The sequence below is a fragment of the Chaetodon auriga genome, chromosome 2 (genome assembly GCF_051107435.1).
Source record: "Chaetodon auriga isolate fChaAug3 chromosome 2, fChaAug3.hap1, whole genome shotgun sequence".
In the NCBI taxonomy this organism is placed as follows: domain Eukaryota; kingdom Metazoa; phylum Chordata; class Actinopteri; order Chaetodontiformes; family Chaetodontidae; genus Chaetodon; species Chaetodon auriga.
Genome location: NC_135075.1, coordinates 655,646 through 675,589, shown reverse-complemented (window position 1 = coordinate 675,589; position 19,944 = coordinate 655,646). Strand labels below are relative to the sequence as shown.

The 19,944-nt window shown below is 40.9% G+C and overlaps 2 protein-coding genes across 6 annotated transcripts in view; one reads left to right on the top strand and one right to left on the bottom strand.

Moving 5' to 3' along the window:
* The window catches only part of plekha6 (pleckstrin homology domain containing, family A member 6), a 289,330-nt gene extending 275,845 nt beyond the window's left edge, over window positions 1-13,485 (top strand). For all 5 annotated transcript variants that reach the window (XM_076749470.1, XM_076749461.1, XM_076749494.1 and 2 more), the window contains 2 exons: window positions 8,353-8,457; window positions 8,878-13,485. In XM_076749470.1, coding sequence (XP_076605585.1) covers window positions 8,353-8,447 — 95 coding nt within the window. In that variant the 3' untranslated portion in view covers window positions 8,448-8,457; window positions 8,878-13,485. The remainder of the gene's footprint in view (window positions 1-8,352; window positions 8,458-8,877) is intronic.
* Window positions 13,486-15,994: 2,509 nt separating this feature from the next.
* kiss1 (KiSS-1 metastasis suppressor) lies at window positions 15,995-19,684 on the bottom strand. The gene is made up of 2 exons (XM_076749571.1): window positions 19,591-19,684; window positions 15,995-16,218 (listed from the first exon to the last, which is right to left on the bottom strand). Exons 1-2 carry the CDS (start codon window positions 19,682-19,684, stop codon window positions 15,995-15,997), a joined length of 318 nt encoding a protein of 105 aa, XP_076605686.1.
* Between the last annotated feature and the right edge of the window lie 260 nt (window positions 19,685-19,944).

The following is a 19,944-nucleotide window of genomic DNA, read 5'->3' as shown; positions in this document are numbered from 1 at the left end:
GTCAGTTTTGATAATGTTTTACTCACCTACTCACTCTTTTGCTGAGATCAGGGGATTCAATGCCATCTCTTTAGTTCATCAGACATGGCAGTTAGTCTCTTGTATTCCTGACAAAGTAGCTGCCCAGGTAGATTTTGCTCAGGTATTAAACCAGTGGTTCTCAACTGCCCTGACTTTGGGACTCACCGTCACCTCTTAATGACAAGCCCATGACCCAAGGTGCGACACAAATAGACGGCACAAAAATCCTCTTCAAAATAAAAGCACAGGATTTTTTTCTTAACATTTTTTTTTTTCTTTTTGCCCAGGTAAAGGCCTGCGACCCACTTTTGGGTCGCACCCCACCAGCTGAGAATCATTGTATTCAACCACACTTGCTGTTACCACCAATAACCAATGGTGTCACCAGGTTAAGGACTGGAACCTTAAGGATTACAACTTTAAAGTCTGCCACAGTCTCCAAATTATTTTTACTGCACAAACACTGCATAGCTGAGCAATGTGTAGAAAGACACATAATGTCATTATCCCTTAAATGCTTGAACATAATCCACTGAAAATACTGAGTGCGGTCCTACCTCCTTAGAGTACATTAGAATCAGAATCAGAAATACTTTATTGATCCCTAAGGGGAAATTGTTTTTGTTACAGGTGCCCCTGAAGAGGTAGGAGATGTACAATTTGATGGCCACAGGCAGGAATGATTTCCCGTGGCGTTCAGTCATGCATTTTGGTGGTGTTAGCCTAGTTCTTTTGTTGGAAGCCCAAGAACGGTCTGAAGCAATCTTCAGTTCACAGTCAAAGTATTTATTGAGGTCACATATAAAGTAATACAGCGCTGGTCTCAGAGTGTCAGAGCTCCCTCAGGATCTCAGCCCGAATGAGCACAGTTGTCAGACAAAAGTTCACATTTATACGTTACAGAATATAATTGGTCAGCTCCCAAGTCCTGGGCATACCATATCTTTGTTCTGGACATGTGATAAACAACCTGTATGAGTGTGTGTTGTCTGAGGCCTGTATCTAAATGCAAACAGAGTGTTTGTGATGTCTAGAGAGGAGGAGACAAGACTGTCAACAACAAGAGTGTCATCTGCCTTTTGTTATGAGAAGTGGCTCTCACCAGTCATGTTATCTTTACGACTCTAGGCTATGAAGGACATTCATGTAGGTTAAAGATCATGGGATGAGAACACATGAGATGACCTCAAAGGGCCTGATCATTACAGTGGGATGATAGAAAATCCTGAGAATAGTCCGGCAGATGTTGAAGGACCTCAGTCGCCTCAGAAAATAGAGATGACTCTGGCCCTTCCTGTAGAGAGCATCAGTGTTCTTTGCCCAGTCCAGTTCATTGTCAATATGTACCCCCAGGTACTTGTAATCCTCCACAATGTCCACACTGACCCCCTGGATGGAAGCAGGGTTACCCAGTGCCTTGGTTCTCCTCAGATCCACGACCAGTTCCTTTGCCATGTTTAGTTGTGGATGGTTCTGCTCACACCATTTGACAAAGTTGTCCACAGCATCCCTGTACTCATCCTCATCACCCTTACTGTTACATCCAACTATCGCAGAATCATCAGATAACTTCTGAAGATGGCAGGTCTCTGTGTAATAGTTGAAGTCCGCGGTGTAGAGGGTGAAGAGGAAGGGAGAGAGGCCAGTCCACTGTGGGGCCCCAGTGTTGCTGACCACTCTGTCTGACACACAGTGTTGCAGGTGCACATACTGTGGTCTGCCAGGTCAGGTAGTCCACAATCCAGGACACTAGGAGGGCATCCACCTGCATTGCTGTCAGCTTGTCACCCAGTAGAACTGAACGAATGGTGTTAAATGCACTGGAGAAGTCAAAAAACATAATCCTCACAGTGCTCGCCGGCTTGTCTAGGTGCACATAGACACGGTTGAGCAGGTAGATGATGGCATCCTCAACTCAAATTTGGGGCTGATAGGTGAACTGGAGGGGGTCCAAGAGTGGCTTGACCATGGGCCGGAGCTGCTCCAGAATGATTCTCTCCAGGGTCTTCATGATGTGGGAGGTCAGTGCCACAGATGTAGTCCTCAGGTTGGAGAGTACAGTCAGTCTGGCAGCCAGAGATGGAGGTGTGAAGAGGTTGGGGGGGTGTAAGAAGGAGGAAGAGGAGGAGGGGGGATGAGCCAGGCCTGCAGTGTCAAATCTATTAAAAAACAGAATCAGTTCGTTGGCCCAGTCAACGCTGCCTTCAACTCTGTTGTTGGTTGTTCTGAAGCCAGTGATGGTCCTCATTCCACTCCAGACCTCTCTAAAGTTGTTCTGCTGGAGTTTCCACTCCAGCTTCCTCTTGTATTTCTCCTTAGCCTCCTTGATTTTCACCTTCAGTTCCCTCTCTATTGTAGTCACCTCCTTCCTGTTACCAGCTCTGAAAGCCCTCTTCTTCTCATTGAGGATGACTTTGATGTCCTTTGTTACCCATGGCTTGTTATTTGGATAACAATGGACAGTCTTGGCTGGGACAGTGGAGTCCACACAGAAAGTGATATAGTCCTTGATGCACTCTGTGAGCCGATCAATGTCCTCCCCATGCGGCTCACAGAGTGCCTGCCAGTCTGTCACCTCAGAACAGCCCTGCAGTGTCTCGTATGTCTCCTCTGACCATCTGCTCACTGTCCGTGGGGTCACAGGCTGACTATTCACCAGAGGCACATAACAGGGATTGACGTGCACAAGGTTGTGGTCTGACCTACCCAGAGGGGGGAGCAGCTGTATGCATCCTTGGCGTTAGCATACAGCAAGTCCAGGGTTCTCTCCTCTCTTGTAGGACAGCTCACATACTGAGTGAAGTTGGGCAGTTTTGTTGCCATGGTGACATGGTTGCAGTCACCCGAGATAGCGATGAATGCACTTGGGTGTTGAGTTTGCAGATGGGCTATGGCGGAGTGAATGACGTCACATGCCAACAGCAGGTTGGCGGGGGGGGGCGGGGGGGGGGGGGGGGGCGTAAACAGCTATGATAATGGCCTGTGAAAACTCCCTAGGCAAATAATATGGCCTGAGCCCAACAACCAACAGTTCAATGTCCGGGCAACAGATACGTTCCTTGATGGTAATGTGACCAGGATTACACCATCGGTTGTTGACTAGAATGTCAACCCCCCCTCCTTTACGCTTACCACTCTCGGTGCAATCCCGGTCGCCCCAAATGGTCTGAAACCCACTGATGGAGACGTTGTTGTTGGGTATGTCCTGGTGAAGCCATGTCTCCGTAAAGCACATCAGAATGCACTCCCGGTACTCCCTGGCGAGTGCTGTTAGCTCATCTGCCTTATTTGCCAGTGACCTCACGTTGCCCATGATGAGAGAGGGGAGACACGGCTTATATCTCCTCTTCTCCATAAACCTCCGTTGTCTCGACCCAGCTCTTTTCCTCCACTGTTTCTGTCCTCCCCTGCATCCTCTGTGTTTTCCTACAAATTTCAGTGGGGTTCTCTGATCAGCGCAATCAGCTGATGTCTCGAGTAAACAATGTGGCCATGAAGTCGCTGCGCATCGGTGCTGTGTTCCAGTGAAAGTAGCAATTCCATAGCAAAAAACAGACCAGAACTCTCTCGACAACATGTTTGGAGAGGTTACAGCTTCAAGATATCAGTCATAAAAATACAGGCGGAATAGTAAAGAATAGAGCAAAAAAAGTTTGGAAAAAAACAAAAAACAAACAGGAGCGACTGCAACAGGCTGCATACACGGTTGGCACATGTGCACTACTAGTAGCAGCCGTCAGTTCTGGTACTGAACTTCGTGGTTGCAGGGCAAGTATGAGTTTGTAAAATATTACCCCAGCCAGAACACTAATTTTGGGTGCACTCATTTTCAGTTTGACCTCCGTATTATTCCTTTGCTGTGTTCCTTGATCTCAGCAATAAGGTTGAGATTGTCAAAGTCTGAGATAAATGGCTGAACTCCAGATGCAGAACAGAGACAAAGGAGTGTGGTAAAAGGAATTTATTGTTACAAAATCTGGATAATGTTCAAAATCCGCGTTTTTAATCTGTGTTAGATGATAGTGGATTGGCAGCAACTGTGAGGCTGATGGACGCTGGGAGCAGGTGTACGTGAACTGCGATTGCAGGGAAACGCCCAGTCCAGACACACAAATACAAGCACAGACACAGGAACAGACTAAAGTGACACTGAGCGGTAGGAAAGGATAGGGACCAATGAAGTGACGAGATTCAATGTTGCTAGTGGCAGACGTTGTACTGGTTGAGACAAACTGTGTCCATCTCCATGGAGGGCCACCAAGTATACCTTTTCAACAGGGAAAGCATTCTGTTAGTTCTGGGGTGACTGAAAAAATGAGAATTGTGTCCCCACTAAAGGACTTGGGACCACACACTGCCAGGAACAAACAGTTGTTTAATGGGGCCATGACCAGGGTCAGGCTGTTGTCTCTGTGCTTCTCTCACCTTGGCCTCAATTTCCCATGTGACCACCACCACTACACTAATGGGGGCAGAATGATCTGTCTGGTCTGACTGAACCGGGGGGAGAGAGCATCTGGCTCGATGTTCCAGGATATGGTCAGTAGGTGAGGGTGAAGTTCAATCTCCCAGAGAAGCTGCTTGGCAGTCTGGATGTTTTTGTGATCTGAACAGACCACAAAGTAGTGTTCTGCTCCTTCCAGCAAGTGCCTCCACTCCTCCAACACCAGCTTGACAGTGAGCAGCTCATGTTTCCCCTTGTCATAATTCTGCTCTACAGGAGAGAGATGGCAAGAGAAGAATGCACAGGGGTGAATTTTATCATCAGGACTAAAATGCAGAGACAAGACGGCTCCCATGCCGCTATCAGAGGCATCCACCTCAACACGAAATTGCTGAGACAAATCAGGAGTGGAAATGAACAGTTTCTTTAATTCAACAAATGCCTTATTGGCTTCAGAAGACCAGACAAATGGGAGGGAAAGAGGTGAGCTTGGTTAGAGACACAGTGATCCTACTGTAACTCCTGATGAACCGGTGATAGAAATTGGCAAACCCCAAAAACTGCTGTCTATGTTTCCAGGTGGTGATCCGTCTTCACCTGCCCACTCTTAATGATGTATTCTAGAAAATTCACTGAGAGGACATGAAATTCACATTTCTCTGCTTTAATAACTTTTTCCGGTATTTTGCTTTATCACCAAATACCTGCATATTTATTCACAATTGCCACCATCCTGGTCAGTATTGTGATATTAGTGCAAACTGACAAATGTTTAATGCTGACACGCCAAACTTACATTATAAATGTGGTTTTTAACCCTACCATGAACTGATAACATAATCAACAGCATTTGGCACAAAGCATCACTGTGCTTCACAGTCTCACAGAGCTCCTAACCCAAGACCTGTGGTCCTTTTAAGACATAAAATTCTTGAAAAACAAATTGATATAAACACAGCTTAAGGGTTGGCTCTGGCTTATGAGGGAAAGCTGTTGTCCAGTAATTAGAGGGTTGTTGGTTCGATCCTGGGCTCCTGAACTCTACTTGTCAAAGTATCCATGGGTAGATACCAAACCCCAAATTGCTCCTGAGTGTGCATGAATTATCACACCTGATGAAACACAACATCCGAATGCTTTCATGGTGATTTTTGGAGATTTTAAATAAACTTCCCTCTCAGCTGCACTTCCAACTTTTCAACAATCTGTCACCTATCCCACTGGAGACAATAAAACACTGGATTTACTTTCTGCAAATGTCAAAGATGTGTACAGCTCTTCTGTATGCATAGTTGACCTCAGACTGTTAGACTTTGCCTTAGATATTTTACTGGACTCAAAATGACAGAATGAATGAGCAAAAATAAATTTATTAAACAACATCTCTTCACAAAAGCACACTCGCAAGGAGCAGAAAATAGGAAAACACAACTGGACGGATTAAGGCAAAGCAAGTACTGGAGGTGGCTGGAAGGCATTGAAAGAAAAAGCACACATAAGTGGCAGTCCAAAAAAGTCTTGGCAATGCTAACACAAGGAAAAGTCCTTTGACACAGAAATAAGGATGAACTGGCAACCAGTAGTGCAGAGATCCAACCTTAAATACTGTTGGCCTGATGAGCCTGATGCGCAACAGGTGCACAGGTGATTAGGCGGCAGCCAGTTGAGAGTGTAAGAGACCAACCCCCAGAAGCAAAGCAAAGCTCTGTTTCTTGAGGAATCTTAGGTCCTTTATGAGTCCACCAAGATGTTGCAGATCTTTTACCAATGTGTTGTTGCAAGTGCAATTTCATTGCAGCCATCTGTTGAGGAAGCAGCATCACAGCCAATAACATTGAGAAACTGAATACATTGATTAAGAAGGCTGGCTCTGTGTTGGGGACTGCTCTGGAGCCACCGGGGCTGGTTGTTAAGAGAGGGATGTTAAACGAACTGCTCAACATAATGGACAACACTTCAAATACCCTGCATGACCCACTAATCAGACAGCAGAATGCTTTCAGGTGGAGGCCTCTTCAACTCTGCTGTAGTAAAGATGTTTTAAAGATTTTAAACGACATCAGGTGGAACTTAGATAACAAGAAACTCACAGTCTTGGTTCTACTGGATCTAAGCCTTTGATACAGCAGACCATCATATTTTATTAAATAGACTCAGACACCTGGTTGGCCTCTCTGGTACTGCTTTTAACTGGTTCCACTCTTATGTGGAGTGATGTTTTTATGTAAGTATGGATACATGTTCCTCAGGAACCCATGAAATTAGGTGTGGGGTTCCACAAGGCTCAATTTTAGGTCCAGTTCTTTTTAATCTTTACATACTTCCTCCTGGGGATGTGATCAGGAGACATGGCATCAGTTTCCATAGCTACACTGATGATACACAGCTGTGTAGGGCCAGCACAGAGGTGCTAATGCATGCTTTTATTTCCTGTCCTTTAGATTACTGTAATGCCCTTTTATCCATACCAAAGGCCAGAACTAAAACCCACGGTGAGGTGGCATTCAGCCACTATGCGCCACACCTGTGGAACAGCCTGCCGGAGAGCCTCAGGTTTTCAGAGACTGTTGATGTCTTTAAAAGAAGGTTAAAGACACACCTTTTTAATCAGGCTTTTAACTGACCTTTAAATTCATCTTAAATTCTTATAATTGATCTTATGTTGATGCCTTTTATTTTGCTGTTTTATATTCTGTAGTATTTTATCCTAATTAATCTACTTTATTTATTATTTCATGTATTTTTATTCCTTTAACGGTTTAAATTATTTTAGTTATCTTATATCATGCCTTTTAGTTTTACCTGCAATGCTTCCTGCTTCCTCAGGGGGGTCCTCCACACTGAGAGTTGTGTCTGGTCTGCTGCTGGGGGTGCTGTTCGCAGGTCCCTTCAGCCCAGCTGGGCAGGGGGCTCCCCACCTTGGTGTGGGGGTCCACCTGTCTGTTGGAGTCGGGGGGTCCGGGTGCCGGCACCCCCTGTGGTCATAGTCTGCGACGACTGCTCTCAGTTTGGACGGCCCCAAAGGTGGCGTTTTCCTCAATCCTCAGTGCCTTGCCATGTCTCACTCTGTTTGTGTGTGTGTGTATGTGTGTGTGTGTGTGTGTGTGTGTGTGTGGTTGTGGGTGTACATATGTACATATGGAGGGTGGGAGGGACGGGTTTTCTCTGTTTTTATGTTTGCCTTTATAGTGTTTTTAACTGCTGTAAAGCACTTTGTGTTGCATTTCATCATGTATGAAAAGTGCTATATAAAAAAAGTTTGATTTTATTTGATTTGATCAGTAAGGAACAATACAGAAAGTCATTCCGACCCACTGCAGTCATGCTGTACAATGACTCCCCTCTGTGCAGGGAGAAGAGACTTATCTTCTGAGGGACTTTGAAGATTCACCACATACAACGTACAATATTACGGCTTAATTTTATCCATATCCCTTTTACTTAACTTGTGATACTCTTGCAGTGTCTCTAGTCAACTTAGTTAAGTAGTGCTGAAGACTTGCATATCTGAGCCTACCACAACAATCAAACAGCCATCGGGACCAGTATTTAAAAGTTAAAGTGAACTGTATTTATATGGTGCATTTCTAGTCTGATGACCATTCAAAGTGCTTTTTACAACACAAATCTGCATTAATGACACCTATGGCACAGCATTGGCACCAGTGATTGCTTGAAAAGTAGATGCCTGTGCCGCAGCCACTGGTGGTACAGAGAAATCCGAATTAATACTTTTCTTCCACAAATATTTTCACATGTCTGAATGTAAAGGAGTCCCTTCTCTTCACTTACTTAGGTCACTGTACTTCTCCCTTTGACTGGTTCAATCTTTTTTTTTTCTCTCTCTATTTTTACACTCCTCCCACCTTCCTACCATCTCAATCCAGCCCAGTGTGCCCCCAGTTGCCCCACCTCCCCGACAAGCCTGGTGCCCCCCCCATCTGCTGACTTCCCCAACTCTGCCCACATCATGAAGGCGTGAGTCATGCAAGGTGAGTCTCCATTCACCACAACACATCATATCCACCAGTCTCCTTTGTCGCCATTCTGTAATATTTCCCATTGCTTTTTTCTTTTTCTTCTTCTTTTTTTTGTTTGTTTATTTGTTTGTTTTTCTTTTTTAAGAAGAAATTGAGACAACAGAAATGTACTGCATAAATTGGGACTTAACATGGACAAAACTGGTGTCTCTGTCTAACTATCCTTTTTATTCTTAAAATTCTCATCGCACGGTCCACATTATTGTTTCCGAGTTGTTCCAACAACAAACCATCCATCCATTGTGGTTTACAATGTGTAGGGTTCCAAACATTTATTTCCCATGATAGTAAACAGCACCCAGCGAATGCAGGAAATTTGAAATAATCTTTGTGTCTCTCTTACCCTGTCTTTATTGTCTCTTGTTTCTGTAGCTCAAGACCTAGTTTGATGGGGCATCTTTCTGAGGTATCACTCGACAAATAGAACACTGAAGATGGCCCCAGACAATTTTCTTTAGCACCAAAACTGATACAAGAAAAACAAAAAGTTGCGGATGGATGGAATGGAAGCTATAAAGATTTGCAAGCTTTCCCATCCAAACTACAATTCATCCGACTCATGACGGCCTCCTGCTATGTATACCCTGTAGCACAAAAGGAGGTTCCAGGGGCCTTATTCACAAAGGATTTTATCTTACTACTGGAGTCCTCCTAAAAGGCATTAATAGTTCTTTAGTTTTTCCGCTTAAGAGCCATTCACAAAGCTGCTGAGAGCAAACAAGGAGGACGTTAGGAGAAGGGACAGGGTTAACCTTGTTGCTGGGGATGACATCATGCTTCATGAGTGAACTTCCTTGTTACGTCCACAGTGATTGGTATTTTGACTGGCATACATTGACATACATAGATATTCATTAGCCTACACAGGTGTGCAAGAAACAACCTTAATTAAATTCAGATGGGTGGCTAGATGAACAGGTGTATCTTTCATAAAGAAATATTGAGATATTTTGTTATAGTGTCACAAATTGAAGCAAAAGCACAAAAATATATTGCACAGATTTTACTGGATAATCAAGCAATGGCCATGAAGATACCAATTACAGCTGGTGATTGTTTTATGCATAGCTTAATGAGCTGTCACACAAATTAGGGTGTGAAGAGTTAATTTTTGGTTTGATCATCAGTGCTGCAAACTGTATTTTACTGGTGTCCAAGTAACAGAGTTGTAACTGTTATCTCTGGTGTTATTGGAATGTTTTGAATTGTTGGTGAGCCAACTTAATCATTATGAAACAGACACCATCAAAATATGGGGTAAAAGTTCATTATTCTGTTTTTACAAAACAATGATGTGATGAAACACTAAAGCCAACCTGCAGCACATTATTGACTGAAAGTTGGTCTTTGTGTATTAGGAGTCCCCTTGACTGCCTCTAACTTCTCTCAGACTTAGGACCTACCTTTAGTGTTGAAATGCTTTGTGAATTACTCTTTGACCAAAACTTAGGAGTCCTAAAGTTAGGACTCCTTATTTTGAGAAGTTTCCCGTAACGCTGCCAGCTAGGAGCTACTTTTAACTTTAGGAAGTTTTGTGAATACGGCCCCAGACCTCTTTCCAGCTTATGTAATATTTCTGTATAATTTAGCTCAGGTCACATCTACATAGTAGAAATTACCGATGAACTATGTTGATGGTGAGATGTTACACAGTCATAATGACAAAATGTCAGTGAACTGAGGTTCTATGAAAGGAGCTGCATCGATAAACAAGACAAAGAGTTTGGAATGAAGCCAGATGAACGTCACTGAGGATTACCAGTAGACAGGTGGTCTCACTAAAACCTACAGAGAGGCTTTGAACAGGATTCTGGACTCTAAAAGCCAAAGGAGGGTGTTTATTATCATCAAATCTTTGGTTTGTTGTTTGGGAAACACCGTACCTTCTTTGTATGCACAGTGTTTTCCACGCAGAAATTAACATCATCTGTAATGCAAGTTGTTAAACTGTCAATGTCCTTTCCATGTGAGGGGAGAGGCTTTTAACAGGATTCTGGACTTGTAAAGCCAAAGGAGGGTGTTTATTATCATCATTTCTCTATATCAGCCTTGGAAAACCACAAATGGCTTGTGGCACAGTGAGGGGTGGGGCTCAGCTGCAAGCTGAAGGCATTCGCCCACACTGACAAGATTGAAGCCTACCATCCTTGATAAAAAGTTGAGAACTCTGATTCTGGACTCACTGTGATGCCAGTTTCCCCCAGATCTCCATCCCCTACACTACTGCCATCCTATCAACCTCATCCACTATCAATTACACTCATTTGTAGTTTGTTGTGAGGCAGAACCAAAAATTAACAGATGAAACCACAACCCTTTATAAAAAGCTGCAAAGGACCACACTTAATCATATGACAGAATCAGAGCATGGCATATATAACATAATATTCATTTTCTAAGCAGGTATGAGAATATCAATAGGACGCTCTTAAATATTTACTTGAGTTTTTTCTACTCAAGTAGTTGTAAGATCTAACAGAGTAAAGTCCCTGATATACTCCAACATGGATGTACATACTAGATTGGGTGTTTTAGTCTGCAGACATGGTCCAATTGGCATGCTTGTAGGCACATACAGTCTGTGTGTTCATAAGTTTTCAATGGCAGTCTGTCAGGATCACCCCAGGCTGTATTCTTTTCTACACCAAAGAGGCATCTTCATAGCCTCCATGGACTGCAATGCTGCAATGCCATTGGTCAGGAAGGTCAGCATATTTGTGGGTCAGTATTCATTTTCGTTGAGCTTTTGCTACAAAACCTGGAGGAAAGTCAAAGCGATGTGATTAGTTGGGTTATGATCATATTTTTTATGTCTTCTGCATCGTGGGGTATTGTTAGGTCCTAAGACAGACACATTTATTGTGATGACTGTATGCTTCTGTTCAATCTGAAGTGTTCAAACCACAGGTGTCAGACATGAAGTGACATGCTTTTCCCCATTTTAACAAAGAGCATGGCACCAGCAGTGGATTATATACAAAGGTATACAATGTTTATGTCAATTTTTACAATACAATTCAAAGAAACAGCAGGCCGTGACATAGTCATGTCACCGAGAGTGCCACTATGTGCAGCTCCTACATTTTGGCAATCCCCCACCATCACCACACACGCAGACAAACACAAAGACACACAAAGACACACAAACACACACACACACACACACACACACACAGGTAAAGTATGTTGGATATGCTTTTAGAAATGATACACTGTATGTGGAAAGTGAAAATAGAAGTGACCTCAGAGGAAGAAAAATCTGTGTAAAGAGTAGTTAGCTCATGATGCATTCATTTGCATGCATTCATGTGACGCAGTGCCATAAGTCTGAAACATGTCCTTGTATTTTATATATTGTGATGAATGGACACATTAATGACATGACATACAAAGGACTTTAAATCTGGAGGAAATGTAATGATTAATGGTACTAATAGGAGTTGCCAAGGCTACAAATTAAAATAAATAAATAAAATAAATAAAAACAAATCTATGCACATTGGCTTTAAGTGGAAATGGCCAATATTGAATAATTAAGCAATACATTTGAAAGAAATGTATGGGTGGAATAAATAATGCTTCTTTTCTTTTGGATATAGCAAAATGCATAAATTAACCAAATATTGGGAAATGATTGAAAATAATGCAACTCATTGTTATTATATTTCCTCTGCATTCAAACTTTCATTCATTCATTCATCTTCTTTACCCGCGCATCCCATTTCGGGGTTGCGGGGGGCTGGAGCCTATCCCAGCTAGCAATGGGCGAGAGGCGGGGTACACCCTGAACCGGTCGCCAGCCGATCGCAGGGCAACATATACAGACACACAGACAGACAACTCACACTCACACCTATGGACAATTTGGAGACCAATTAACCTAACGAGCATGTTTTTGGTCTGTGGGATGCATTCAAACTTGTTCCAAAAATAATATCTTGTTCTCACGGGATCTTTGGAATCTCTCTGATTTTGGCCATGTCTTTTCACCATTACAACTTCCTCCAGATTTGAATGCTGTGGGCACACACATGCACGTCCCCTGTGTTATGATGTTATTTAAGTGCTTTTTTTTTTTTTTTCTCATACACACTTCTCAAGTGACCTGTCATTGTAGAAAGATATTGTATGTCCATACTCAGATTCAGAGACAATATTTTGCAGAAAATTGAATGTTAGGAGGAAGGCAGTAAACAACTCTCAATAGACAAAAACAAAACAATTTAAGAGACTACTTATGAAGCTTTTTTTTTTTTTTTTAAGAAAGGGAACATGTTCAAAAGAGGGAGTACATATTTTTTACATGCATAGATATTTGATGACAAGTTGACACGTTCAATTTTTACACTCAATTATGTTTCGTATTTTTCACAAAGAAGACTTTCTTTTTACTTTATTGCTCTTGAGGATTGTTCGAATGAGCAGCATAGATATTTTTGCATTAGTTTGAATCTGATGTGTTAAGATATGACAGCCAAAAAAGTGGTGTCCAATATTTGATACTAGATGTAGCATTTGTAGTTGATAAAAAAAAATAATATATACATGATTTGCATTGGTTAATGTATGTCATATTTTGGATTTCAGTTGCAGTATATCCTGCTATCACATGTAACCATTGCTACTTTGGGGGAAAATAGACAAACTGCTTGAACTATGCAAATGATAAAAAAGAGACAAATAATACGCTTGCTTTCAGAAAACCTTGCAATAAAGTGAATGTATACCAATAATGTGTACTCTAGATGCTGGTATTCTGAATTCATCACAGTATTTTGTATGATAAGACATGTCTGGCCGTCTGGAATGATGATACTGCTGTTATTTTAATACACGTGTTGAATATGAGGTTCATTGCCTACTGAGGTTAACTATCCAGCCCCATTATTACCAGTCAGCTCATTGATGATGTTCCACAGTCTTTGTTATAGCAAATTGTATGTCTGAACTAATAAAGTGTAAAAACAAAGACAGACTTGATTCTTTCACTTTAAAGCTTGGATGAGGAAATGGACTATGAGTCATTTATTAAAGGCAGGTTGTATTTGTAATCACCATAAGTTACAATCTACAAATCATCTTCTGAGTCATCTACTGAAATAATTAGTGAAATCTAATGAAAATAAAGTACTTTTACTATATTTTATGTGTGTGTGTGTGTGTGTGTGTGTGTGTGTGTGTGTGTGTGTGTGTGGATGCATCCGTGCATGTGTGAGATAGTTTTATTTTTTCCTACTCATTTGGAAATTAAATTAAGTAAGTAACCTAAACAATCTGGATACAATTATATAAATTGCATTGTGTTAATCACAGTTACCCACATTTTACTACTATCAAATAACTATAAAAGGAATGTCCAACACTTATAGTTTAACTTCAATTTTGATTATTTATTTGTAAGCGAATATGTGTGTGTGTGTGTGTGTGTGTGTGTGTGTGTGTGTGTGTATATATATATTTTTGTCTCAAATAAAAGATTCGTCTGGCAATTTGCATCCGGATCCTTCCACTGCTAATTCTGTTTTTTGTTGTGTTTATTCTCCTTAATATAAGTCTTATTCTCCGTCTGACACCACCAATATGCATTCTTTTTTGGATAGTCTTAATTTCCCCATGATAGACCAAGATGTTGAAGATTTTGACTCACCGTTAACTGGGGAGGAAATCATCCTTGCTATGAAATACATGCAAAATGATAAAGCTCTGGGCCCCGGTGGATTTCTGGTTTAAAGATTAGCTGGTTCCAGTACAGCATTCTGTATACAGAGAATCTCTTCCGTGGGGTTCGATTCCTCCCACTTTAAGGCAGGCCTCAATTAGTCTGCTTCGAAAAAGGACAGAGACCCAAATCTCTGAAGCTCTTACAGACCTCCTTAACAAACATGGATGCCACGATCCTTGCTAAGGCTTTGGCCCATCACTTGGAAAATGTTCTCCCTACTATTGTTTCAGATGGGTTCAGAAAAGGATGGCAGCTGTTCTATAATGTTCATACCGTTTAAAATTTCATCTATTCTGAAAGTTCTACAGCCACCCCTGGCTACCGTCTACCAATCAGGAGGTCGGTGGTTCGATCCCTGGCCTCATCAGTCCACATGCAGAAGTATCCATGGGCAAGATACTGACCCCCCCCCCCCCCCAAAAAAAAAAAAAAAAAAAAGCCATTGGTGTGTGAATTCATATGTACGTCACTTTGGATAAAAGCATCTGCCAAATGACTAAATGTATTTGTAATTGTGATCTCGATTGAATCTGAAAAGGCATTCAACAGGGTGGAATGTGACTGCTTGCTTACAGCACTAAGGACATTTGGTTTGGATAATAGATTTATTTCATGGATACGTTTCCTTGACACATCTCTACAAGCCAGTATCTCCACCAACAGCATTCAATCCAGTTTTTTCACTCTGTCTCGTGGCACCTGATCATAATGTCCCTTATCTTCCCTATTGTATGCACTTGTAATAGAGCCCTTATTTGAAAATCCACAAATAATTGCTGTTATATTGAAAGTCACATAACTGATTGGCGACATGGTCACCATGCAGGAGTGAGACCCTGCCTCAAGGGACAAGATCATTTGGTAGTCCCAACCAACCAATAGGGGATGAGGCTCGACCACGTTGTACACCTTAAGACACCACAAACCATCGCCTACCATGATGGTGACGCATTACCCTATCTCATCCCTAGCCTAAACATGCAATTACAACGATCTCACTAATATGGCTGAGGTTTGGTTAAACTCCTTACCTTCTATATGATCTAGTGCCACAAATAAAGAGCAGTTCTTCTATGCTTGCATGCTACACCTTGTGCCTTTATTTACTGCATAATTATCATTTAGCCAGTGTTTTTTGAGTAGTGTTTTGGTCACTTTCCTCTGTCCAAGTTCTCAGTTTGCTTTTAAGACAAAGTCTGTGTGTTACAATTGAGGAACCAACTGAAAAATCAGTGTGTTATAGAATATTTCAATGTTTTCCATGCGTTCCCCAGCTTAGAGAAGACATTGTCTCCCAGTAGCCAGTAGGTTTTCAATTTATTTGAAATGTTATCCTTTTCCATTGTCCGTTGTTACTTAAAAGAAAATCTTAATATTATGTTATTAATTAATAGATTTTCATATTAATTTCAATAAAGATACATATTTAGATATATTGCTTTGCTCACATTTCCATTGTTTTTCATTATTTAATTACCAAAATAAAACTACTTTTGTGAACCACATTTCGTGCATTCTTTTCTAACATTGTAAAATCCTGGTTTGTAATATGAGGTTGAATCTACTTGTGGAGTGTACAGTTTACTTGCCCTTTCGTTTGTATAGGGTCACACAAAAGAGACAGATCCTTCAATATTTTTTTACATTTTTACTGCCCCTTTAACATTGCTATTTCCCTTCATCACTCTGAATGTACAAATTAAATAAAATATATTCAGTGAAAATATCAGATCTATCACAGAAAAACAACAGGTACAAAGTTGCATGTCATTTTCCGTAACGTAGACCGAAGGAGTTGAGGTTGTATGAGGACACATCTTGACGTTTCTTGATAGTCTGGGGGTGGAGCAGCTCTGAGATCCACCAATGTGTCCTGGGAAACTTTCCATCAGCTGAATGGACCTTGTCAGCAGGTAAATTCCCAGAACCTTTTGATGATGTTGGTATTGATACATGGCTCAAATCTCTCAGGGCTTTGAGTATTACCCGATCTGAAGGACAAAGAGGACAAAGATCTCTAACTAAAGATAAAGATAAATCAAATTAATTTACGTGAATCATAAAAGAATAGAACACTTAACGTTCTTAATTAGTCAGTTGATAAAATATATTTATATATATTTATATATTTTTATATTTAGACTTAGACTTAGACTTAACTGTATTGATCCTACTTTGGGAAATTCTTTCGTTGCAGCAGGAGGTTAAATACACACATAAACATAAAATAAAACTAAAAGAAAAGAGTGTTCTTAAAAAATACAACAACAACAACAACAACAACAAGTAACAAGTTTATATAAGTATAAGCATATAAACATAGACTAGCAGCAATTCTGAAAATATAACTAAGTATGTAAAATATATAAAATATAACTAAAAATGTAAAATATTTAAAATATAACTAAGTGTATAAAGAAATATTAACATCAGTTCTTAAAGAGAGAAGGAGAACTAGAGCTATAAAGCATGCACCAGAAAAAATATGTGCAAGTTGCAAGTGATAAATAAATGTAAAAATGAAACAGTATTGTGGAATGTTGCAGTAGTGCAAATAATATATAAACATTGAATATTGGGGTTTGTGGTAGAGATTAACTGTTTAAATTACTGTTGTACAGTTTGATGGCTCATGGCAGGGATGATTTCCTGAAGCAGTCCTTGTGGTATTTAGAATAAATTCTTAACAAAGAAATAAGTTCAAACTCTTGTTTTTTGTTTACCGGCTCTTTTGGGTTGAAACTTCTCATAGCTGAGTACTACCGGGCCTAAAAAAAAAACTTTTGCAATGTTCTCTGTGGTTTTGGAGGACCTTTCTTTTAAGTCCGACAAAATAACCCCGAGTCATCAGAATTTTATACCTTAGGCATGGAGGCTATTAACGTACAACAGAAAATCTGTGTTACAAATTGGAGGTCTGGAGTTTGAAAGACGCTGATATATACAGGGCATGGAGAAGCTCATGAAAGACTGTATCATGTTACTTCATGGGAAGTGTACCCCTGTTTTTGGAGACCCTAAACTGACTTTAACAGATGTGCAATACTGCCAAATAACAATCAACTCATTCAGCATTGCCTTTGTAAGAATTATTAAAAAATTACAGAGGGACCACCACCCTAGTCTGCCAGTCCAGAGGCACCGTCCCCGACTGCCACGCGATGTTGCAGAGGCGTGTCAACCACGACAGCCCTACAACATCCAGTGACTTGAGGTACTCAGGGCGGATCTCATCCACCCCCGGTTGCCACCGAGGAGCTTGCAAACTACCTCAGTGACTTCAGCCCAGGTGATGGATGAATCGACCTCCGAGTCCCCAGTCTCTGCTTCCTCTGCAGAAGACGTGACAGTTGGATTGAGGAGATCCTCGAAGTATTCCTTCCGCCGCCCGACAGTATCCCCATTCGAGGTCAACAGCTCCCCACCTCCACTGTAAACAGTATTGGCTCCTAGCAGACCCGAGTTTTTGCTTCTACAACAATTTAAAAATTACTGAAATAATAATAAATACATAACAAAACAGGACACATTAAAATGTGCTAAAGCAGTTTCCAGATTTGTTGCTTTGAAGCTTGATCCCATTTAAAAGTATCTCATACATTCAAATTTATCCCGTTTTTTTTTTTTTTTTTTTGTCAGAAAATTATGAACTGTGTGGAACAATAGCTTAAACGAAACATTTAACATATTCAGTTTTGTTTTGCCCCCCATATACAATTCATTAATCTCCAAATTTTCTCCCTGCACACTATGTTTTAAGCTCAATACATATAGCTAGTTAAGCAAAAATAAATAAGACTAAATAAATGCAAAGGATTATTTGATTAAAACAGGTTATTGTAGTAAATTCTTACAAATAATGAACTCACTTTAGTGTCTCTGTGGTTTTCTGTGGTTAATTGTCATGAGGGTGTATTAAACATTTTCAGGAGGGAGTCATTGTCAGAGGTAATGGATGATTCACATATACAAATTGCCGGACAAACATATCAAGAAAACGTTGTCTAATCACTTGTCTTTACTAAACACATTTTGGTATTCCACATAATCAGTTATTCACTCACGCCTGTCTGACAAAACAGTTAAGGGGCCAATATGCTGTCTTTTTTCAGTTGTTACCCAACTATTTCAATCTGTTTCACATATGCAACTGAGTGCAGTTCTGCAAGGAGAGGCTAACTGAAAATGTGTACAGTTATCCCAATATCCCAGCATTTCCCATGTCTCTATGATAGATGGCATTTCACCTCACCTTCAAGTGTAGCTGAACAACTATAAACACTTTTGATTTTTGATGTACAGAACACATCACAAGAGCTTGAGCATTACACTTTACGTTTTACCCCAGCAGCTGTCTACACTGACTGTGTAACAACTCAGAGCTAATGTATGTAGCGCTACCTGAAGGGTCTTTTTTGTGCATCAAATTTTCTTCCTACTAACATCTATAAGTACATTGATTGTATTGGGTCATGAGCTCTAACAAAACATTTATGAGTGCCCAGCAGTTGAACACATTCATTGTAGACACTAGGGTTGAGCCGGATACTCATTTCAGATGAGTATCCGGTATGGATAAAGCATTTTTGACGAGTACAAGCATGATACGAGTAAAACTTGTCAGTATCCGTGCTCGTGCTGAAGGAAAATCCTCATTGGGTAACTGACTATCTTCACGCTCTGCTCTGTTCTCACGACTTGTTTCGTAACGTACGCAGTGCATTTGACAAGACAGAGCTGAAAACGGCTTGTGTCGCGTCGGTCACTGCCTCAACTCCGGTCGGGTTTTTTTTTTTTTTTAACCGTCTGCTTGCTCTTAGTTTGGCTGGTGATATAAAATCAGTTGGAAAACTTTGCTCGTTCAGAACGTGGTGCTTTTGAGAAGAATACAGTGAACAAGGCTGACATATTATTTCCCTGTTTGCTATCACTGGATGTTTGCATGAATCACCAAGTTCACACAGATCATTAAAAAAGAAAGGTCTTACAGACCACTTACACACATACACACATATAGCTGAACACACAAAGTAGCCTATTTTAATATTTTTACTGTATATCAATTTCAGACTTAAAATAATGTACTGATTTAAGCCCCACCCATTTCCGATTTACTACCACGCCCAGTTCCGGTTTAGGCCCCGCCCACTCAGAGTACAGATACGGATACAGATAATTTAGATGGTTGAACAGATACAGATACAGATACAGATAGTGGTGTACTCGCTCATCCCTAGTAGACACTGTTGAACAAGTACACTCTTGCTGAATGCTGCTGGTATTCAGACAGAGTGTAATCCAAAGTCATGTCTTGATCTGTATTTAGAGAATGCTGTTACAAGCCTCGACAACTCCAACTGTACCTTCACTGAAGTAGGTTGATTTCAAACTGCTGGGGGTGTAGACCTCTGATGACAAAGTAGCCATCATTAAAACAACAATGAGTCGAGGCATCATGGCATTTGGTGTGTGAGAGCTGCTGAAGTTCCTCTGCAAGCAAAGAGAAACGATTAAAATGTCATTTCAACACAGTAGAAAGTTGAACATTCTAGCTGACAATGACATGAATTTGCTTGCATTAATTATTTAGCAACTGTCACAGTTCATTAAAAATGAATTTTTGAGCACCCCATATTTCAAAAGGAAAATGGGATATTGGACCACTATGCTTTCCTACCACTTTCATTGTAGGCAGCATTAGGTATAGAGTACACTTC